The 23688-nt window shown below is 42.5% G+C and overlaps 1 protein-coding gene across 3 annotated transcripts in view; it reads left to right on the top strand.

Annotated features, from left to right (window-relative positions):
* Nucleotides 1-23688, top strand: part of LOC147459546 (ARM repeat superfamily protein) — a 159136-nt gene that overhangs the window by 39892 nt on the left and 95556 nt on the right. For 2 of the 3 annotated variants that reach the window (XM_086510795.1, XM_086510797.1), the window contains exons 4-20: nt 1943-2012; nt 2117-2414; nt 2483-2588; nt 2666-2802; nt 11284-11463; nt 11539-11729; nt 11875-12018; nt 12099-12187; nt 12492-12639; nt 12822-12898; nt 12992-13035; nt 13107-13270; nt 13746-13900; nt 13995-14052; nt 14577-14649; nt 15155-15256; nt 15343-15439. In XM_086510795.1, coding sequence (XP_086366921.1) covers nt 1943-2012; nt 2117-2414; nt 2483-2588; nt 2666-2802; nt 11284-11463; nt 11539-11729; nt 11875-12018; nt 12099-12187; nt 12492-12639; nt 12822-12898; nt 12992-13035; nt 13107-13270; nt 13746-13900; nt 13995-14052; nt 14577-14649; nt 15155-15256; nt 15343-15439 — 2133 coding nt within the window. The remainder of the gene's footprint in view (nt 1-1942; nt 2013-2116; nt 2415-2482; nt 2589-2665; nt 2803-11283; nt 11464-11538; nt 11730-11874; nt 12019-12098; nt 12188-12491; nt 12640-12821; nt 12899-12991; nt 13036-13106; nt 13271-13745; nt 13901-13994; nt 14053-14576; nt 14650-15154; nt 15257-15342; nt 15440-23688) is intronic. The other variant, XM_086510796.1, reaches the window with a different exon arrangement.

Genomic DNA, 23688 nt, shown 5'->3' with positions numbered 1-23688 from the left:
AGTTGGTCGGTTTAGTCTCTTTTGTCCACTTGGCCATTTCTCTTCCAGTTGGGAAATGTAGCGTTGGACGATTAAACAATCCCACCAACCTGGCTACCACACCTATATCAAGCATAGAAATCTTCTGGTGTACTCTGAAGTACAAACTTCTCTAGCCAAATTTTGTATGGAAAGTTTAGATACAAGTACTTAACTACTTCTTTGAGCATCATGGACCATGCTCTCACGTTGGTCCATAGAGCTACATCAAGTCACTGTGTGTTCCATTTGAAAGGCTTCAAGATACAGTTGCAACAGTTGAGGTGAATCAGCCACTTCAGACTCTTCCATCCATTTGGCATCCTACTATGGATAGTTCTTGAACTTCACCAAGTAGCGTCTTGCAACCTTTACTCTAATCTTCCTTTCCTTATGTGCCAATATTTGAACAAGAATCTCATCCAATTTTTCCACTTTGAGCTGTTCCTCATCAAACATATTCTCTGGCGCATCACCAACAAAGGGCCTTAGAAGGCTGGCAAAACATTATGTATTTTCCAGCCTTTTGGTAGCTTCAATGTGTAAGCTACATTGTTGATCTTTTTCGAAATCTGAAAAGGACCATAATATCGCATACTGAGTTTTGGAAACAAACGTTCCCTGTCTTTCCTTTTAAAGTACCCAATCACCAAGCGAAAATACAAGTTCAGGACGGTGACGATCAACAACTTTCTTTCGCTTAGCCTGAGTCTCCTAAGAACAATCTTTATCTTCATGTATGTTTCATCCATATCTTGCACAAATTTGTCTGCCTCAAATATCTTGTCCTTAGTTTGCAAAATGGGTGGGACTTTCTTCCCTCCTTCCACTATTGCCTTGCCTGTTGATGTATGCACAATGTTATTGTAAGCATATTCAACCAATGGGAGATGGTGTTCCCTAGTTGCCTTGTGTTTTGACACATAAAATTTGAGCAGATCTAGGATAATAGAGTTTGCCTCTTCTGACTGTCCATCAATTTGTGGATGAAACGAAGATGAGAACTTTAGCGTAGTGCCCATGTTCTCAAACAATGCCTTCCAGAAAAGACTCGTCATACGTGGATCCCTGTTGACAATTGATTGAGGCATCTTGTGATAAAGATATTGCTCATGAATATCTTGACCATGTGTTCTGGCTTTATTTTCTTCCTAACAGGAATGAAATGGGTTGCTTATTGAATCTACAAATGATAGCCAAATCCCATCATTGCCTATTTGCGTTGTTGGAAGGTCAAAGATAAAGTGCATCGCTATGCATTCCCATGGCCTATCAAGGTTTGGCAATGGCTGCAACAATCCCGGTTGCTTTTGCCTGTCAAATTTGACTTTTTGGCATACTAAGCATAATCTTACAAATGTGTGAACATCTTGATGTAAAGCTAGCCAGGAGAAGAATGCCTCAACCGCTTTCATTGTCACATCAATTCCACGATGCCCAGCATATGATGAAGCATGACTTTCATCAAAACCTTTGGCCGCAACTATTTAGTAATGCATAACTTTCTATGCATCATGAGAAAGTCATTCTTAAGCATATAGTGTTCATGATGTTGCCCATCAACAAGCTGATCATAAATCCTTGCAAAATCTGAATCTTCAATATATTGCGTCTCCATTGTCGTCTAGTCCGGTTAGGATAGCTGGCTTTCACCCAGACGACTTGGGTCAAATCCTGGCAATGGAACCATATAACTGGCCAATACACAGTAGAGGGCGGTACTAATTCAATTACCTGTTAACTTTACATAGAGCACCGAGGAGAAAAGAGAGCACAGATGTGTCAAACAACTAGATGGTCACTGCGCACACAAAGACCGACACCCGGGAAAAAAGGAAAGGAAAGAAAAAATTGCAGGTCTGATTTGTAGCAAAAAGTGTGACAAGTCTTGTTGATGTTAGTTACCACTGGGCTGTTTTGACAGGTACACAGGACATTGCCCTGGTTGCATTAATCAAATGCATTTCAAATCTTTTCCTCATTGTGGAGTCAAGGTTGGTGAAATAACATCTTTTTCTGTTTTAAATTTTAATGAACACAAATTCAGGGAGTGCGGGGGCTTTGCATTAGCTTATCCCTCTGTGCCACTATTTTATAGCCCGAAGGACATGCCCACAAGGTTGTCTGTGATGGCATCAGACTGCATCATTCTCATCTCAAAATATACAGGAGATAATCCAGCTGTGGCCCCAATAAGTGAACTCAAAAGTTCTATGTCCAATAACGAAGTAGGCACTTCAACTTCCAACTCTTCATCTCTTTTTCGAGCATATGAGAAATGTCCGGAGAATTTTCTGGAGGCAAGCACATCTGCAAGGACAGGAGTTTTAGCAAAGGAAGAGCTTCTTTGGGAGCATCTTGATACACTGCTCAAGTTTGTTCTTAGGCTTAGGAAGGTAGGATTGTTGTGATTGGTTAGTTTCACATACACTGTAACTGCTTTGACATGTGTATGTTTTTTTAGTGGAATGAAGATAGTCGTCCTCTCTATGCAAAGGGGTTGCAGCAAATTGCCAAATGCTTGGATAATCTAGCAAAGTTTCGAGATACTCTTACAGCACAAGGGAGAGGTGAGACATTTTTGGGCTCAATTTTTGAGGTCTATTCAAGGTCTATTTTTTCCAATGATTGTGTGTCAAACTTGCAGATGGAGAGGATCTGGCAGTTTTGATGGCAGTATTATCATCATGTTGGGATCGTTATGGTCTTTTGATGCTGGTAGATAGCTCCCTTGTGCAAATGGATCCCAAAGCTGAACTTCAAAATTGGGTTGAAGGCTTGCAGGTGCATTTTTCCTTCTAAAACCCCTTCGTTCATGAGGCAGAGTATTTGATATCGCAAAATACGTAGCTGTGTCGAAACAAGCTAGCAACTTCTTCCTTGGAAAGGGGTGGAGACATGTTATTGTAGCATTTTCATTCCTCATGTAACAATTTAGGGATTGGTCCCATTGGAATTCAATAATATCCACCCGAATCAGAGATCTAGCACTTAATCCATCTCTACCAAACATGTTGTGTTATAATGTGAAACAAGTTAATCTTTCTCTATTAAGCTCCTGTTTATGCTCCATGGTGTATTACATGATTGAATTTTTTGTTCAGAGTCAGAATGCGCCTCAACAGTAGTCTATTGAAATGGATACTTTGCAATGGAATTGAAATTTCAAGATCTAAGTGTGTCTATTCCTCCTTTTAAAGGAAATAGGTGTTAACCAATGCCGAGGGCCAGGCTATATTGAGAAAGGAATTTATAATTTTGCAGAATGATTAACTTATGTGAAACATTTCTCTTAAAATGAAAAACATGATCCTTTTGAAGGTTACTACCTTGGTCTAGTGCGCTCTACTTATTATGCTAAACATTCACCTAAAAGTTTCAATGGTTGAAGTTAAGTCCTCAATTTATCTCTGGAAAAGTCGAAATGTTTCCATTAAATACAACCTGAAATTTCTGAACCATCTCAATCACTTTTGCGGTTTTTTTCCCAAATTTTATTTTAATTATAATGTTGGAAGTCCTTCGATAGACTTACCTCCTTTTTTGTTCTAAATTGTTTGGCTCGTAACTGTGAAGCCAAAGGCAAATGCACGAGTTCGCTAGAGGATAGTGGCAAAGGCAAGCTTGACAAGGTGTAATAGGCTTGGACACTCCCAAGCGAGAAATCAATAGCAACACACGAATAGAAACTACAAAATTACTGAACTTTTAATAAAGAGAGAGAGAGAAAGAAAGAAAGAAAGAAAGAAAGATATATTAACGTCTCAAAAGAGCCAAAATGGCCCATGAGACAAGAAACTATACATCTGGTAATACATCTCTCGTCTACTGAAATAGAAAAAAAGATCTACTCAACATCATAGTGATGTTTGAGTCTACAAAGCTAAAACTAAGCTAAAACTGAGAATATGTACAAATACATGACTGATCCCATCCAAATCTGACCATCAACTCTCTATCTCCCTGTCCTCTATCCCAGGATATCCCAGATGGGTAGATCCAGTATAGAGAGGCCGCTGAAAGGTGGCACTCGTCTCCAATGTCGAGCGATGATGGCTCTGATTTGGTGCAAATGGCGGGGTCTGGGTCGAGGACCGGGTGGTCGAGGACGGCGAGTACGACCTTGTGCAGTGGCCTGATCAAGACGGACTCCTCTAGGCCTCGATGGACGTGGTCCTGGGGGTGTGGTTGTATCCATAGACGGAGTCTGTGTCTCAAGGTCCTCTCCCTCTCTACTGAAGAAGTCACGCATAGTGCGTTGTCGATCTGCTGGTGGAGAACTGTCTTGTAATAAGTGTCCCTGTGCCTCCTCAGCTCTAGTAAAAAGAGTCCGAGGTATCTCTAGTCCTCATAATCCATCACCCGACGTAATGGTCCAAAGCCCTCTCTGAAAAGGCAGTGGTATCTCCCCCTGATCTCGTAATAGACTGTGCAGCGGCAAATGTAATGCTCCTCAGATTCCACCTCTTGGTGGCATAGCTGACATGTCCTATCTGTCCGGGCCATCTACATGTATCTGTCTATCTCGATGCGTAGTTGATGGGAGGAGGTACGAATCTGCCCAATGGCACTGCGCAACCCATGTGAGAGATGTACATCCATGTATGCTGGCCGAATCACAAAACCTTCCAACGAAACATGCAAGAAGTGGTCCCTGTAATGGGCCATCTCCGTGCCTAATGGCTCTGGAGGTCGCTGCCAGGTCCTTTCTGTCTCCAGCTGCACAATATCTGATCTGATCACCCGGTTGCGCTTAGTGCGCGTAAGCTGGAGGTGCGGGCAGTCCAAGACTGGAAGGGTGGAAGTGCATCCATTTGTAGTCCATGTCTCCCAAACCATGTCTGCATCTGTGCATACCAACAATCATGAACCCCATCTTCTGCTAACTGTCTGGAGGAATCCAGTGCCAATCTCGAATATCTCTCTGGGGGGAGCTCCCATATGCGATGTAGGCCTGTCACACTCTGAAATATGGCCTCTGTCACTATGGAGGATGTTGCCATCTCAACTCTGACAATAGCATGTGGTATTGATGCCTTGCACCGGATCATCTGTGCAATCATCATAACTAGTGGTCTCTCCATACGCCTCCATTCCTCTGTACTGAGGCTAGGCCCCCACACCATGGATCCATACAACAATTCCGGGGTGACCAACGAATCGAACAACCAAAGCTTCGTGCGCGGCTCCTAAAACTGTACATGAGCACACTGCCTCTCAAGCCACCCCAAAGCTGCAAAGCCCCTGTCCAACCTAGCCTGGCAGTTTCGTGCCTAGAGGTATTGGCCCCAAAGTCTGGCACCCCTTTCGGTATTTCTTTATCATGAATCATTGCAAAGTACAATTCTCGAGGAACCTCTACTCTCACACTTTGCGTCCAGATGCTCTGCAGAGTGAGGCCCCAAGGGCTCTTTTATTCTTACAAGGGATGCCCCAAGAGTTCAAAAGCAGTCAATCCCAAAAGCACTTGTCCCCAAAAGCTAGCGCTGGAGATTTCCAAAAGCAGCGTTTTTTGCAAAAATCCGTACAGCCTGCCAGGTGGCACCTGTAGCGTGAATCACGGAAATTCCGTACGGCCCTACCACGTTTGTAACCGTACGATCTGCCACGCCAGCATGTCAATGCATTTTACGAAAATCCCTTTCAAGGTTCAAGCTTTTGTCTTTTAGGGTTTCGGGCCCACGGCCGGTAAGTTAGTCCGTTCAGTTTCTCTTGTCCACTTGGCCATTTCTTTGCCATATGGTCATGCCACATCATCACTTTGTGACACAAGGATGGTAGAACCAATGCGTAGTTAGCTGCCTCGGTACCCACTACGAGGTTCGAGATCCGTTGTTATAATTGCGAGAAGAGTCTTTGTTTGGCTCGTGAATGCAAAGCCAAAGGCAAAAGCAGGAACAAAGGCAAAGGCAAGTTAGACAGAGATAATGATGATAAAGATTTGACAGAGGAGATTGGCATGACACACATGGTGGTGGCCACGATGCTAGATTTCTAGTCAGGTGGTAGTTGCGGTAGCTAGATTCAGCTAGGGAGAGGCTTGTGAGCGGTAGAGAGGGGCAAACAATGCTCCCTACAAATGATTTGAACCCATGTGTTGGAGTTCAAGTTATTTGTGTTTGAAGCCGTGGGTTGAAGTTCAAGGCGCATGCATGTGGCAAGGAACCAACGCATATTAAAATACTATGGATGTGCGTGCCAATTCATCGTTGGATTATGGACAGGATGTGTTCAGAGTTCATTATCTAGGAAAGTTTGGATGTGACGTGTTCACAATTCACAAATGGGGATTCTTGGACGTAGTGTGGTCTACAATTCAATTTCTATGAGGCAAATGTGATCAAGATTGCATTCTTCTAAGGTGAAAAATGAGGTTGCATAACCGAGGTGTATCCAATGGAAAGGATCCTCTATTGAGGTATCCATGGTAGCTTCTTCATCGACTTGGTCTTTTTACATATGTCCACTATGAGGTGCAGAGAGGGTGTTAAAGTTATACCATCTCAAGTGCATAACCAAATGTGATCTTAATATTTATTTTGGCGTTAGGTATTTATTTTACTTATTTGTCAAATCTTGGGTAGGGCAATTTGCCAAGGGAAGTATATAAGACCCACCTTACCTCCATTGTATTATTATCAATTCATTGCCAAGGTATCGCTCTCTCGTGTATTCTCCTTGTTGCTCTATGCTTCCGCATCGTCGACTTTGACAAAGTACCATGCATCAAATTGCGACACTTGCACAAAGACATCAATTATTGATCAATCACATTTCTGTCGAGGGTCCAAGATACAAATCATGATCAATGTAACATATTTAGGTATCACATCCAGACCGTGTTGATCTTTTCTCGGATGTCTTGATCCACTAAATCTTGTCACTATTAGATTCATATCCTTTTCTGCATTTCAAGCAAACCTGCCCATGGACATCCCCACAAGACATCACAGAGCATGCATTTCACAATTCAAGCATTGAGTTCACACTGATCACCGAGGTGCAAACAATCATTATCTCATCTAGTCCAGTACTCTTGATGCACCTAGATCTCTTTGTAGTCATCTCATCCTTCCGGAACTCTTTATGCACTAACATTAGTATTTGGTCATCTCATCCAGATAGTCTTGATGACCTAGGATCACATTCAGTCAGCCATCACATCCAGATCTTGCTGATCTCTAACTGATGATTAGTTGCTGTATAGACTTATAGTTTTGCTCAAGGCAGTAATCTTGGATCTCTGTAGGGAGTCCACAACAAAACCTCTCAATGTGTTCTTTAAAAGTGACCTTCTTAAATGAAGAGGTCGGTAGAAAAGAATCCCAAAACCTCTCACAATATGCGTCCAAAGTGTCACCCTTGGTCATTCGAAGATGGTTCCAAGCGGTTCTCACATCTCGTTCGTATTCCTTGGTAAACCAAGAAGAAATAAAGAGCGGTTTAAACTTCAACTACTTGTTCGGAGCTTCTTTCCTGAGAAGAAGAGTGGACCACCATGTTCATGCATTTCCCTTTAAAAAAGATGTTGCCTTCCTGATCTTGGAGTGCTCTGAGTAATGCCCTCCGGAGAAGGCTATATCAAACTACTGAATGAAAACCAAAGCCCTCGGAGCATCTCAAAATCGAGAAAAGGATTCAAATTTCACTTACTGTCCACCCTCTTTAAATTCCTTTGTGTTTTTGTTCTTATCTTCGAGGAAATCATACTGGTTGGCTCTGTAAAAGTGTTTCCTCTTTGCATAAACATGTGATCATCGAAGTCCGAACTGTTAGAGGATGACTTCTCCGTAGAACGATTAGAAACTGGTTGGAATCTGATCTTCTTTGCCTTTTTCTTGTTCTTTCCAAAGCTTTGTTTCTTGCTTCGCTTCTTGCCTTTTCTGTCCTCCTCGCTTGAATTGGAAGAGGAAGAGCTAGAAGAACTGTCAGAAGGAGAGGAAGAAGAATTGGGTAGTCCTTCAAAACGCACATTCTTCTTCTGTTTTTGTGCACATGCAAAAGAAGATTGACAGCCCAAGTAACCGGGGTAGTCAGTCCCCTTCTTGCGCTTCTTCAAATGCTTCTTCGATGGCTTCTTCGTGTCCAGAAGCTGATTGATTTGGGTATGAACCACATCATGGAGTTCTTCTTCAGTGAACATCCTCGGAGTAGGATGTTTCTTGATTGCTGGTTTGATTCGTGGTTCATGGCTTTTTGCCACTGGGTATGCACTTCAGCCATCGACTGGTGGGTCAAAAATTTTGCATACTAGGGATCCTTAGCAAATTGAAGCGTCTGCTTTGCGCACTGGTCAACCTGCTTCAACGTTGCATCTCCATAAGTTCATACTGTGTAGGCTAGGGTGGCTCGTACTCATTCTCTGCTAAGTCGCTTGAATTTTCCGTATTGCCTCCTCCCGCCTCAACGGTGGCGGAAGAGGTCGACTGATTCTTTTCGAGATCCATAGGTTCCGCGAGAAGAAGGATCAGATTTCCCAGTAGAAGAGAAATCGGCTGTGCTTTGATACCACTGCAACAAACTTGGACACCCCAAGTCTAGATTCTGTTGCGACACAATAGAGATTCACTTCAAAATACTTCACAATTCAAGAGTTGAAACGGGCCGGTGTAGTTCCGTGCCAAGAGAGATTGGCCCCAAAGACTGGCGCTCCGTTCGGTATTTCTTTTATATTCCATAAGTTGCATGGTCATGCCATGTTGTCAATTTGTGACAATGCATGCCAGCACCTTGTGTAGCTAACTGTCTGGAGGACTCAAGGGCCAATCTAGCATATGTGTCTCTGGTAGTATCCCTTAAGCTGTGCATAAAGGAGACTGATTTGGTAAGCGCCTCTATCTCGAGTGGGGGGGCTGCCAACTCAGCTCTAATGATCTCGCATGGCATGGAGGCCTTGGCTCTAATCAATTGAGAGATCATAGATACCAAGGGCCTCTCCATCCCTCGCCACCCATCGTGACCTACAGAGGGTCCCCAAGCATGAACCCCATAGAGCATAGCTGAAGCTACCAATGTATCAAAGAGCCAGAGCTTTGTTTGGAGTTCCTAGAATTGAACCTACGAACACACCCTCTCCAATCCTCCCAAGGCTGCATACGCTCTGGTCGGTCTAGTCTCTGCTGTTCTGTTCTCTTCAAAGAAAACCTTGGCCTAGTGAAGAATACCCAAGATAAGTGTATGCATCTGTGTACTTCACCGTCTTCTGACCATAAGTGAATGTAGGTGCTGATCTCCTGACCCACTGAGGTGTGGTGTTAAACACCATAACCTTAGTGTTACCAAGGTTTATAGACAATCCACTATCCTCCGCAAAGCTATGCAATGCATCCAAATGTCTGCATACCCTCCGGTGAGTTAGAGATCGACGCAATATCATCAGCATATAACAACAATGGAATCCATGTCCCTGCTAGCTGGGCACCTTTGTCACCCTCTCTCTCAATGTAATCAGAAACCTTAGCTATATACATACCAAATAGGGTAGGGGACAACGGAAAACCTTGTTTCACTCCAATAATGGAGTGAACTAGAGGGAAAATTGCACTTTTCTAGAGGGACAAAACTGTAAAATTTAGATTTACAGAGAAAATCAGCAATCTCTTTAGAGAGAGTAGAATCTTTAGAAAGTCATTGTGAGGCTTGGGAGTTTCTTGCTATGATTCAGACTTTGGTAGGACCATTTTCCTAGAGAGAGAAATTCCATGATTGGATGGAAATAGACAGTTGCGGCTCCAGTCTAGATAGAGAAACCCTAACCCTAAAACTTGTCACAGTGGCCCTGTTTGACTGATTTGGCAATGCAAACCTCTGCCCTTGCCACATGCTTACACTTTGACTGTGGCAGTGGTGTACAGTGCTGCTAAACCCTGGATCTATACCTCTGCAAAGCTTGTCCTCAGCACAGTCCCTTCAAGAAAGCACATGCCCACCCTGATTGGAAGCTTTCTTGAAGTCCAAAAGCAGTACCATCAGATCCTCATCTTGTATACAAGCCAAGGTTGTGGCCTCTCAATAGGTGAAGATGTGTCAAGGATACTCTGCTTCTTAACTAAATCAGTCTGGTTGGCATGAATTCAGTCTCCATGGAGTGGCTTGATTGTCAAACTCAGAGCCTGCTAAGATTTCGTAGGCTAACTTGAGGATCATGATCGACCTCCATTGCCCAATGTCGTCTACTCTCCCTTGCTCTTGGGACTCTCTGTGGAACTTTTAGGCATCACACCTGAGCCATCACATGCTGAAAACCTAGCGTTAAACCGTGCGAAAAACGCTGGAGTGAGACCATCCTCTGCAGCGCAACTTTGCCGGGATAGAGCCTGCAAGGCATCCAACAACTCAACCTCTGAGAACGGCCTCTCTAAGTCCATTTGCATGTCTGAAGTAACACCTTGTCTCACATGCATCCAAACCTAGAGGACTCCTCCGTCTCTGAGGGCTCCTCTGCGGAAAAAAGATCACTGTAAAAAGCTGTAGCAATCTCTTTGATCACAAGCCCAGGCTTTGCAGGGACAAGAGAGAGTTTTGCATGCTAGTCTTAGGTACAACCAGCATTTCATATAGCAGGACCCGCTTGATGCCTATCTGGGGGAGTGTACAAACAGAACTAAGTTGAATAGGTTGTTTTGATGGGCAGCTGGGATGAGCAGATTACCATGAGCGAGAGTGTGGTTAGGATCACATCTCTTGAGTGCTGCTCTTTGGGTTCCTTGAGGGCCTGGAAACGCACAAATCCTCCCGAATCCTTAGGGATTCGTACTCTAGTGTCCCTCATGATAGAGCAGAGCAGGTAGAAAATGATTGTAAGCTCTGTTCGAGCATGCACAGGCAGCTTTCTATTTTGGGAAATAGAGATAAAAAATGTGTCTCTAGGATAGTCATTTTAGTTGCAGTCTATGACCTTGTAAGAAATTGATTTTCTGATATTGCCTGCAGTCTGCAGTCTGGTTGCATGCAAGCAAGTTTAAACCTTCTGCTTTAGGTACACTTTTCTAGTTTTTATCTCTTCAACAGATTACTTTCTTGTTCATTTTCCTGAGCGGTTATTTTAAAATGGCAGCTTTTGATCATAAGCATAGGCTGCTACCATTTCATAAACGAAAGAGCACTGGCTAGGAAAATTACCACTCTGTAGGAATGGGGGAGGTTGAGAAGAGTAAATCATAAGCTAATAGTAGCTGCGTAGTTTAACCATGATCGATGTGGTAAGTTTATTTCTCCTTGCTACTGTGGCTATGGTGTCTAAGAGTTTCTGCCTTTTTATTTCAGCACAGCTTGCATGCTGAAGGAGAAGAGACAGGTGGTGGTATGTCTACAAGGAGAGTTGAGGAGATTCGAGTCTTCTTTTTAACTTGCTTAGTCTTATTGATAGGGCGTCTCAGCCCACAAGACCTAGAGTGCATTTTGCAAGATTATGGATCTACGCTTTTGCAAGCTCTTTTTGGGCAGGTACTGAAATTTACGTATTAGGAGTGTGTTACTCTTTTAAGTTATCTGAGTTTTGAATTGCTAGAACTTGTTCAGCTACAGACCAAACATGAGGATGTCCTAGATCTGGCAATTGCCATACTTCGGGCCCTTCTTTTTCAATCAGAGTTTTTTAATGGGGGTACATTAAAAATGGACACCGTGGCTCCTTTGCTTATGGATCTGTTGGATGAGCGAGACTCGACATCTAAAGCTGTGGTCGGTTTTGTTGCAGACTATTTTGCAATGTAAGTTTTCTTAACATACACATCGAAGACACCTATAGAGATTCTAAAGAAATAGTTGGCTGGCATAGTACTCCAATATCATACTTGATGATTATTTGTTTCTGTTTGACAGAGCTGATTAGTGTTGTTTGTGACCATCTGTCAGAAACCCTCGTGCTCCTGAAATGGAAAGGTTGTTTGGGCTACTTGGTTCTGATAATTTAGCCCAGAGGCAAAATGCTCTTGGTGTACTTTCAGAGCTGCTGAATGTTCTTTCTTCATCCGATCATGATACGACCAATGCAGTGAGGTGACTTTCTTTGTGCTATCCTTTTCTTATAGGAAACACAACTTTTCACATCGATGATATGTGAAGTTTTTTGAGAGCAGGCAGTGTGTAGCGGTTCATTTGCTGAAGCGTCTTGGGGATACTGAATTGGCAAACCGTGTTGAGGTCTCACAACTGTTGTCGAAGTTGGGCAAGTTCTCATGGCTCCTGTAGGCCCTATTACATGTTTGCAGAAGGGTATTGAAATGAACAGTTTAATAGAACACTGTGCTGTCGTGTATCAAAACAATCTAATAAAGAGAATGTTAAAGCATGCATTCATCATGATTTAAATACCAAGGATGGGATAGGTTCATTAAAGGAAAAAGTATTCCTCTAGTTGATGTTGCCAATTAGCAAAGGATGTATGCTTTAAAACTCTCCTAATGCTTGTTCAGCATGTGTAGAAGTAACTTACATGTTTGAATTTTGTTATGCTTTTGGTTGTTCTACAGATCCAGAGTTTGTACTTCCAGCTCTTATCCAGCACGTTTATTCAAGAGATGAGAAAGTGCGATCTGCAGCCAGTGCAGCTATAATCTCTTTACTGAAAGACCATGGCGATACTTGTGTGGTGCTATGTGTTCTCCTTGACAGCACCAGGTCACTATCATACTTTATACTCAAAAATGATGCTGGCCGCATAAAATTGTATCAGAGAAATTGGAAAAACATCTTTTCTGAAGTTTCCATAAAAGTGTTTTCTAGCATGCTAATGTTTCAACCTCAAGTAAGATATGATTCACTCCCCTAGGAAGCTTAATATCTTCTAGTACCTCTTGCAGGAATATGCTTCAAAAAACACAGCTCCCCATGCATCCCGGCCAAATAGGGGTATCCAACAAAGAGCTCTCTTCTCCAGGTGCAGTCTAAAAGGGTAGCGTGTCTTTGTTACAAAATTGCTTATTCTCTCACTGAAGAGGAGCTTGATTGGAATATGATTGGGTGTTTTCAGATGTTGATCGAATCTTGCGTTTGATACCAAGTTGGGCATGTGAGGTGGATATAATTTCCTTCGTTTGTGGGCCATACTGGAATAGAAATGACATGTAGAAATTATATTGGTGCAGGTGCAAAAGTGGGAGGAAATAATTGATGTGGTTTTGAGGAAAATGTTTTCCGAGCCATCAAATCCTGTCTTACCAAGATTTCTAAGTCAAATCTGCACTCAGCTGCTCAATAATACTAGTTCTGTGTTCCGACATGTCTTTCTTTTCATGGCCCGACAAACTAGGTCAGTGTTTTTCCAATCAGGTGTCTTAACTAATGGCTTGTTTTAATAAAGATCATACAAGCTTGAACAATGTTTCAAAAGATGATTTTCAGCCTTTTTGTGCTGATTGGCCACTTTCTATCCAGTTAAATATTAGTTTTGAGACGAGGGTGGTCTGCTAATAGAGGATATTGTCAGAGTTTGGGGGTCTGGTTTTTCCTGACAGTACTTTTTTTCTCAGGTTGGCTGATGTTTGTGGTACCTTTACAACTTGATTCTGTTGTTTGGGTTGACATAGCCAGACAATTTATAGTTCTTTTTGCAGCTATTTATTCTTCATGATATTATTTCCTTTAAGTTTGTCAGTCAGGCTGTAGGAGGGCATTTCTTTTTGTCATTGCAAAGCTTTATCTATTGGGGCATGGCATTAAATTTTTCTGTTTTCCGTGTCACTGTTGATGATTGTATGCTAACTTCTAGTAGTCATATGTGACAGGTTATCAGAGGACCTCATTGAGAAAGAGGACAAAGAACTTCAAGAAAGGCTGAACAGTTCCATTTTTGAAAGGTTGAGCCCGTTGCTAGTTTTAAAGGTTCTTCCACTGGCTGCTTTTGATGGAAGCTGCAAGGAGCTCTATGGGAGTAGTTGGGGTACTCTATTTCCATATTTTTAGTCAATGGTTTTGCTAGGTTTTCACCTTGTGCAATGTTAGTGATTTTACTCAGGTTGTACTTTTTTGAGCAGAAACTGGAAAAGGTTTCTCCTCTAAAGAGCCGTGCATAGCAAGTTTTCTCCTGGATAGGTACAGTCTGAAACTACTTGCTTTGACATTCTTTGGGGTAGGAAACAGTAAGCCTGAGTCCATTAAGCATCTTCTACTCTCTCAGCAGTTTGATTAGCCCGCTGTTTCTTTCTCATTGTGAGAGATGGAGTTGATGAAAGAGATGTGTCTGTACTGAGGGAAAATGCTTTTTTTTCTCCCCCGAGGGGGGGGGGGAGGGGATTGGGGGGGGGGGGGGGGGATTGGGGGGTTAACACGTGCAGTTGTCAAAGGTGAAAATTACCTAAAACACTTGAAGGTTGAGATATAGATTAGTATAGAGTGCTTAAAATGTAGCTTATGCATAGAAAGCTCTATATGGGATTGGTAGTTTGAGTTTGAAATAATTTGTAATCTAGAGCATCTTTTTGACATCAAAATACAGTTAGGAAATTGTAATGCATAATTCTACCGGTCCACTACTAACCACATGCTTTTGTGTGTTTGAGTTTCTTGTTTTCTTCTTGATGGATAAGTTGTGACGTTTAGATGTAATCTGCTTGCAGAGGTTGTGGGGAATATGAGGCCCATGAAGTTCGAAAACTGTCTGCTGAGCTTCTGGGACGCTGTAATCCAAATGTAAAGTTACTGCCTACTTGCTTTTGCTCGTGGAAGACGTGTTTCTAGTTTTGGGGTACTCATATGTATCTTGTTGTTGTAACTTTGCTAGTTTAGATAGCTTGAGGTATTTGTGTGGAACATGAAGTCAGGGGAAAAGATGGGACTTTTGTCGTATTACAAGAAATTATTCTCTACAATTTTAGAGCCCAAAATTTTGTACAACAGCATTATCCTGCCTTTGGTAGTCTGGTCAATATTAGACGGACCAGAACAGAGTAGCAGGAGGGACCAGCTATGCTGGAATGACCTACTCTAAGTACATGGAAACGTAACGTGGGTTCCAAGATGGCGATTACCACTCTTCAAAGTATTAATTGCTCAAAGTAGCTTTTATCTATATCGTAATAGAAGCCGGGTTCACTGTACGGTCTTAAAAGAAAGTCCTTTTCTACTATTCCTTTTTGACACTCTTTTTGGATGTGCTTTATCCAAGTTCTCATGGATTGAAGTTTTGTGGGATTAGATCATTCTACCTCTGCTGAAAGAAAAGCTGGGATATGCAACAGAACGCCATTTTTTCTTGGAGATAAAGTCATACTTATTCTCTTTATGCAATCTGGTCCTGGTAAGAGTGAACTCATAACAAGTTTGAAATACTTCATGAACAAAGCTTAAGTGGTAACTAGGACTCCACTCTTTTCTTCTTTACAGCTTAGAGGCGAAACAGCTCTTGATAACCCATGTATGCCAGTCATTCAACAACTGCTCTCACAAATATTGATGTGGCCTTGCTCACCAACTGATGAAGGTTTGCCATTTTGTGAGAATTTGTACTTAAGTACGAGTCGCACTTTCCCATGGCAGTGAATCCAATCTAGGCAATCATTAAAATTGTCTTAAACATTTTCTCTCTATCTATTGATCTCAATGTGGATGCACAGACTGCATTGTGATGTTTTTAAATACTTGTAGAAGTTCCTCAATTTTAAGTTCCTAGAAAATAATTTTAAACATTTTCTCTCTATCTATTGATCTCAATGTGGATGCAGAGACTGCATTGTGATGTTTTTAAATACTTTGTAGAAGTTCCTCAATTTTAAGTTCCTAGCAAATAATTTTAAACATTTTCTCTCGTATCTATTGATCTCAATGTGGATGCAGAGACTGCATTGTGATGTTTTTAAATACTTGTAGAAGTTCCTCAATTTTAAGTTCCTAGCATAAGGATTGGGGCTTATTTATGTTGACTAGGTTGCCATACTACAATGTCTAGGCCTAAAATGGAAACAGGACTCTAATAAATAAAGAGATACTACACGGTGTTCAACATGGAAGGGGCTCTAGCTTAGACGAGTGAAAGCTTATATATGTGGCGTCTTTCTTCCACTCGTCTAAGCTAGAGCCCCTTCCATGTTGGAAACCATGTAGTATCTCTTTATTTATTAAGATCCTGGTGTTAATGTCTATGGGAAACCATTGCCTACTAATGGGTAAATTTGATTTTTCATGTTGAAGATCTGAATGTCCCTCCTTTGGCCTTCAACCCGGGTCACTGAAATACCTGAGCCATATCGGCTTCCAATTTTCCATGCGCTTCATCACCGATGCAAGCAGGGAATGAATCTTAGATGGGTGGTTTGCAGTTACAACTTGCTTCCTAGGAGAGTTTTTTACACGAGCTCAGGAAGACGGGAAAGATTTTGCTTTGGTGTTTGGTAAAAGAATCTTGTTGGTCATGATTGTTTGGGAAGGAAGGCCACACAACTTTACAGTGTATTTGACCCAGATTAGCAAGTTTGGCACAAGTGATACTTCACCACCATGATGGCTCCTTTCTGCAATTTCCGACATTTGTTAATATTTCACCATTGAGGATGCCCATTCCTCATCTCGTTGTAGTGCTGTCCCTCTCCTCCCTTGTCCTTGAGAATAAGTGGCTAAATAGTCCCAGTTTCCTCTCACTTTTGTGAATAGTAGTCCTGGTTATCTTTTCTTAGAAAGCTTTGGAGCTAGCCCTTTGCATATCATGGTTGTACTTTCCTATGCATAATAGCTCCACATCCATTAGAGTTAGAGCTCCATCCCCCTTATATACATATACACACACCCCCATGTCCGTCTATATTCTTTTGTAGCAGGTTTATTTTTGCACTTTTGTCCTTTTAGCTGGATACCCAGAGGTTTGCACACGTGTATGCCGTTTTGTCTCACATACCAAATTTGGCCTCTAGAAGATGTTAATAAAGCTTTCCTTCTTCCTTTTCTTTTTGGTATGTACTAGATTCTAGTCTGAAGGTCCACGCAGAATCATCAAGAGTTGGTCAAAACTCTAGTTTCAATGTGTACTCAGGGTAAAACCCCCTTTTGAACACTGTGGTGCAGTTCAAATTTGGTCTCCAGATATCCCTTGAGACATTATACATGTATGATGTGAGGTGGTCAGAATTGCAGTTTTTCTTCACAGAACCCTTGCACATACCCTCTTATATGCACAACATCAATCAGTCATGAAAACCTATCCACAGAAGCTTGTTTCTTGTATTTTTCCCTCAAAAATAGATTTTTTAGTGACTATAAATGCAAACAAGCACTTAGCAAACTAGATCAATGATGAATAGCTCAAGATCAAAACCAGATTACTTACCTAAAGCTACTCCTACAAATCATATGGGGTTTTGCATCTATAAGTAGAAAAACGCTTCAATGCAACACACGGACAAGCAAACTCTTTTATCACCTCACAAATCACTCTCTCAAGACAAAGGAAAATGTGGGTCGTCCTTGAAACGACCACGCATCTTGGATTTGCTTACCACTTTGAGAGTCGACTTTTGGCCCAAACAACCGAGGAAATTTGCTGATTTCTTCAATTTCTGAGAATGCTTCGAGTCTTTCATTAATTGGTTCATCTTCTATTCAAGAGCTTTGTCAAACTCTTTCTGCGAGTACAACCAAGGAGGAGGAAAAGATCCTCTACAGCAAATCTTTTTCGTTCCGCATGGAAAGCACGAGTGCTAGATGTCATTAATAGTGGCACCTTGATATGCATTAATTAACACTAACAACAAGACACATTACTTTTAGGCATGGCTGACTTTTGTTGGCTTGGACGATCCAGTCTCTAACAAATAACCTCTTGAACCTTTGCTCTCCTCTTTGTAACACATGGAGGGGCTCATCAACTGCATCTGCAATGGCGGTATCAGATAGATGACAACGGTCGTCCATGTTGTCATTGGCATGCCACCGAAGACTATGAGCCCTCTTTCCCAACATATGATGTCTAGAACCTTAAAAAAGAAACTTTGGATTTACGGCTATCTAATGAGTCTTTCTGGCTGCCATAACGATTGATCTATGGGACCGTGGCTAACCACCAGTTCTTGCTTTAGTTGAGATATGATCCCCAAAACGAAGTCCTCCATGGACCAGGGGTGTGAACCAGGGGTGAAGTTTATGACTATCATCTCACCCGAAGTATCTTTGTTGTGCATATTTGCACCCAAAATTCTAACTTTTTCATGATACCAAATGTTGAGAAGTTGGAATTTTGGGTTGAGTTTTTCATGATGAGAAGAAATCACACGCACAGAGGTTTCTCTACAGTAAAATTTGAGCCAGCCCAAAAACCAAAATAGCAGGTTGTCTAGTGTCTGTTTCTATCCAGTTGAAGGCTCTTGCTGACCCCAATTGGATTGTTAGAACAAGTAGTTCTTTTTCAGTTGATCTTGGCATGTGTTGCCAAGCAGGTGTACAAGGTACAACCTGAACATCTTCAGAAATCTTCTTGTCATCTAAAAGAAACGATCCCATGGCATATATGTTAGCAACGTCAACAAGATCCTCTGTAACAGACTTGGACACTCCAAGTCAAGGATCAATCGCGACATCACCAAATAACAACTTCAAAACAATTCACAGATCACAATAGATTTGCACTGGCCCAGCGGAGCTCCGTGCCTGGAGATATTGGCCCCAAAGATTGGCGCCCCTTTTGGTATTTCTTTATGTATTAAAAATCAATGAGTACAAGAGCGGTTAGGGTTTCACTCTCAGACTCTGCGTCCAGATGCTCTGAGAAGTGAGGCCCTCACCGCATATAAAAAGGTTACAAGGGATGCCCAAAAGCAGAGCCCCAAAAGCTTAAAATCAAAAGCAGATTCTCTCTCTCTCTCTCTCTCTCTCTCTCTCTCTCTCTCTCTCTCTCAATGAGAGCAACAAATAAAGCAAGTTCTCTCTTTTTCTCTCTTTCTCTCAAAGCGTAGCCTCAAGAAAAAACAGATTGCGTCGCCCTTGCTTTTCCCCAGCTTTCCGTGATTCACGCCGCAAAATCCGAAAATCCGTACCTGCTGCCACTTGGCATTTCCCACCAGAATTAATGGGTTTCCAGCCAGTTAGGGTTTTCAGCCAGCAGTTAGGGTTAGGGTTTCTAGAAATTAGGGTTTTTGGTATGAATTAGGGTTTGCAGGATTTTTAGGGTTTTTGGCAGAAATTAGGGTTTTTGTTTTGTCGGTAGCAACGACATCACTTTGTGACATACCCCCCTCTTGAAAGCATTGTAATCGACCGCGATTACGCCTGCAAAACCGACAAAAGACATCAACCGTCTTAGCAGACACTGACTGTTAGTACCTACATACTAGCAACACACATCTAACACATGTACCAAATCGACACACATCACACGCATCACAAGACATCACCAGACATCACATGACATTCAACATTCATTCGGATCTTAGACCATGATTTATCGGCAATGTAGCTAGCAATCACATCTAGGTCCAATCAGGACCTCATCGATGTCCGATTGACTAACGCCTATTGCAACCATGTCTATTCGAGATCAATCAGACCAAAATGCTGTAGTCATTTCGTCTATCTGTTCTTGCACTCGAAAGAAGAAAAGAACAAATCAGTATCTTTATCAGGAATTCCATTTCATAAAGTCATCCAGCAGAATACTGTGAGCTCTCAGTATCCCTGAAGCTCAAAGAGACATCAGTGACTTTAGTATCAAAATCAAGGCATCTGTTGACAAAGGAGCGGAGTAACTCCCCTCTTGTGCATCCCACTGCACCAGATCTTCGGCCAAGCTGAATTTCTTGGTTCCGTTTGGAGTAGACTATGCTAAACCAAAACATCGAGGTAAAGTTTCACAATCCAAGGAGTATCTGCTAGGTCCTCCTCCTCCATCCACTTCGTATCCTTATGTGCCAAATCTGTTCAGGATCGAGGATCTCCTCGTTTTCTTCCACTTCGGGTTGCTCATCAGGCTCCCCATCATCAGGCACATCACCCTTAACAGGTTTCAAGAGACTCACATGCAATGCATTGTGAATCCTCCAAGTATCTGGCAGTTTCAATCGGAAGGAGACATCATTTATCTTTTCAGTAATCTGGAAAGGTCCGTAGTATCGTATACTAAGCTTTGGAAAAAGCCTCTCCTTTCCCTTTTTCTTTCTTAGGCATGCCTTCTCAAAACGTAAGAGCACCCAATCATCCTCCTTCAATTTCAAGTCGCAACGATGGCGATCCACTGCCTTTTTCTGTCGTTCTTGAGACTTCTGCAAAGTCTCGCGAACCTTAGCAAAAGCCGTATCCAAATCTCGCGAATATTCATCCGCTTCAAATATCTAATCTTTCGTGCTCAGGAAGCATGGAACCTTCGCAGCACTTTCAACAATCTCAAATGGCGTCCTCCCCTTCAAAGAGTGTATCGTGTTATTGTAGGCAAATTCCACCAAAGGTAAGTTCTTTTCCCATTGAGTCTTCTGATCGGAGATACAAGACTTCAATAAATCTAAAACCACTGAATTGGCAATCTCAGATTGCCCGTCAGTCTGCAAGTAGAACAATGACGAGAACTGCAATTGCGTGCCAATGTTCTCCCAAATTGCCTTCCAAAACAAACTCATAAATCTGGGGTCTCTGTCGGAGACAATCATCTCAGACGTGCCATGTAATCGGAAAATCATCGTGATCATTCTGTGTTCTCGGGAGATAAAAAATGAAATCCATTTCAATATTTTCCTAGGGGCGGGTGGGTATGGGTAAAGGCTGTAACAATTCCTGTGCCTTATGCCTGTCAAACTTGACCTTCTGGCATACTGCGCACAAACTCTTCCACATCCTTTTTGAGTCTCGACCAAAAGAAGTATCTCTCTACCCCTTCATGGTGGTAGCAATGCCGCGGTGACCCGTAAAAGGTGGACAGTGGCATTCAGTCATAACCATTTCCCGCAACGGCTGTGTAACGCACAACATAGTCTTTCTCATCAAGTAGCCTTCCTGAAGGGAGTATCCAGCTACTGCTTCCCCATCCCGTATCTGTGTGAAAATATCTGCACAATCTGTATCTGTGGCATACTGATCAACCATATCCTGGAAGCTCCTATGATGTATCGTGGAAATAGCCAGAACCAACGGCTTCCAAGACAAAGCATCTGCCACCACATTCTTCTGTCCCTGCACATGGACAATTTGGAAGTGAAACTGTGACAAGAAGTTCGCCCACCGCATCTGCTTTTCCGAAAGCTGCTTTTGTGAGACAAGAAGTAGCACAAACTCTGATGGTCTGTAAAGATAGTAAAATCCGCTCCGAGTAGGTAATGCCGCCACTGAGTAAGAGCATGCATAACCACCAAAAGCTCTTTCTCATAAATCGGTGCTGTCATCTCCGGCCTAGAGAACAATCGGCTCTCGTAAGCAATGACATGGTCTTCTTGCATCAAGACCGCACCCAGACTACAACCATAAGCATCACAAAATACTTCAAATGACTTCTGCAAGTCCGGCAAAGTCAAATCTGGTGCTGTAGTCAATTTCTCTTTCAATGTTTGAAAGCCAGTCACCTCTGTGGATCCCCACGAGAAAGGGACTCCTTTCTGTATCAAGATATGCAAAGGGGAAGCAACCTCTGCAAACTTTCGAATGAACTGTCTGTAGTACGAACACAGTCCCAAGAAGCTTTCAACTTCATGGACATTCTTCAAATCGGGCCAATCACGGGTAGTGTCTATCTTGGCCGGATGCATTTGCACTCCTGCTACTGCTGAGACAAAGTATCCCAAAAAAAGTGTATCTCTGAAGCAGATGATCTCTGTGTTCTGCCTCATTCTTGGAGAAAACAATGATATCATCAAAGAAAGTGCAACAAATAGCTTGTACTCTCGAAAAATCCTGTCCATCATCCGGTTAAATGTTGCAGGAGCATTTGTTAAGCCAAAAGGCATCACCAAAAACTCAAATGACCCAAAAGTCGTCCGAAAGGCTGTCTTGTAGACGTCTCCCGGCGCGATTCGGATCTGATGATATCCACTCTTCAAGTCAATCCTGCTAAAGCACGTGGATCCCTATAACCTGTCGAGTATATCATCGATCCTAGGAATTGGAAATCTGTTCTTGATGGTGATTTTGTTGAGAGTGCTATAATCGATGCACATTCTCCAAGATTCGTCTTTCTTCAAATCCAACAACAGTGGAAGCAATACGGTGGAGTACTATGCTGGACAAGACCCTTTTCCAAGAGGTCTTTCACTGGGTTCATAATCTTTTCATTCTGTACTCGGCTCACACGGTAAGGTGGCCGGTTCGGTGGCATGCTTCCAGGTATCAGATTAATGGTTTGATCTTCAGGCCCTCTAAAAAGCAATCGGCATGAGTGTGGAGAAAAATCTTGGCATTCTTTTGATCAGGTCAAAACATATTCAACCTTTATCCATCGTTTAGTTCTCTCCCAAAAGAATGAGTAAGAAACTGAAGTTCATCAAGTACAATCTCTAAGCCCTTCATTTATCAAAGTCGCTTTTCTCGGCCCGGTAGTCAACCACGGCGTAGTTCCTGTGGTACCAAGGGATCCTGAGTAGAACGTCACTCGCGTGCCTTGAACACCCCTGTCATTGCAAACGAAGTTTGCCAATGCTCGGTGTAATGGCAACATCCCATCCGGGTGCCAATCGAACTACCTCCGCCTGTGGCGTCAGTCTGTCGGGCGAAATTCCAAATCAAGCCGCCAATTCCAAGTGAAAAGAAGTTGGCCTTGGCTCCTTCAAAAGAGCTTCCCGATCCTTCACTTTGCCCCAAAAAGCGTCAAAGTTTGTACTTTCATTCATTTGATTCGGTGTAGGTCCCACGCCATGTGGTACCCGTTCTGCTTTTCTATCTGCCTTTCCTGCCACGTTCCTCAGCTGCTGTCGAACTCTCAGGACTGTCGTCGTCTTTATCATTCTGTTCTTTCTGTGCCTTTTTAGGGCACTTCGCGGAGATATGTCCATATTCCCCGCATCCAAAGCACTTCCCCTCTCTGATGAAGCGAGCTCTCTCCTCAGGAGTAAGCTTGGGTCGTGCATCCTTTTTCTCTGGGTTGCTCTTTTTCTTTCTACTTTCATTCCCGGAAGTCTGTTCGGCTCGTTGTGTCATGGCCTCATCTGCGGGGTAGGTCTGACTGCCAGAGTGAATGGCAAAGCCCCGCTTCGCATGACTCATCAACTCCTGAATAGAAGCTGACTTCTGTTCCAAGCAGTGATCTCGGATCTCTGTAGGTAGACCCAAGGTAAACCGATCAATGTGTTCTTTGAACGAGATCTTCTTGAATGAGGCTGGTAGAAAAGAGCTCCAAAATCTTTCACAGTAAGCATTGATTGTATCTTTCTTGGTCATCCGAAGATGGTTCCAAGCAGCTCGTATATCTCGTTCATACTCTTGCGTCAACCAAGAAGAAATAAAAAGCTTCTTAAATTTCAGCCATTTAACTGGCGCAGTCTTGTTCAAAAGAAGCGTGGACCACCAAATGCGAGCATTCCCCTTAAAGTAAGAGGCAGCTCTCCGAATCTTGGAGTGCTCTGAGTAGTGTCCTCCCGCGAAAGCGATGTCAAACTGCTGTATAAAAGACAAAGGCTTCGAAGCATCTGAGTATCCTGAAAAAGTATCAAATTTGATCGAGTGGCCACCTTCCTTAAACTCTCGGACTTTCTTGCTTCTATCTTCGAAAAGTCATACTGGTTGTCTTTATAAAAATTCTTCTTGTTCACATAAAAGTTTCCGTCTTTGGAATCT

The sequence above is a fragment of the Adiantum capillus-veneris genome, chromosome 4 (genome assembly GCF_014529385.1).
Source record: "Adiantum capillus-veneris isolate H3 chromosome 4, ASM1452938v2, whole genome shotgun sequence".
In the NCBI taxonomy this organism is placed as follows: Eukaryota; Viridiplantae; Streptophyta; class Polypodiopsida; order Polypodiales; family Pteridaceae; genus Adiantum; species Adiantum capillus-veneris.
This window is presented reverse-complemented; position numbering and strand designations above follow the sequence as displayed.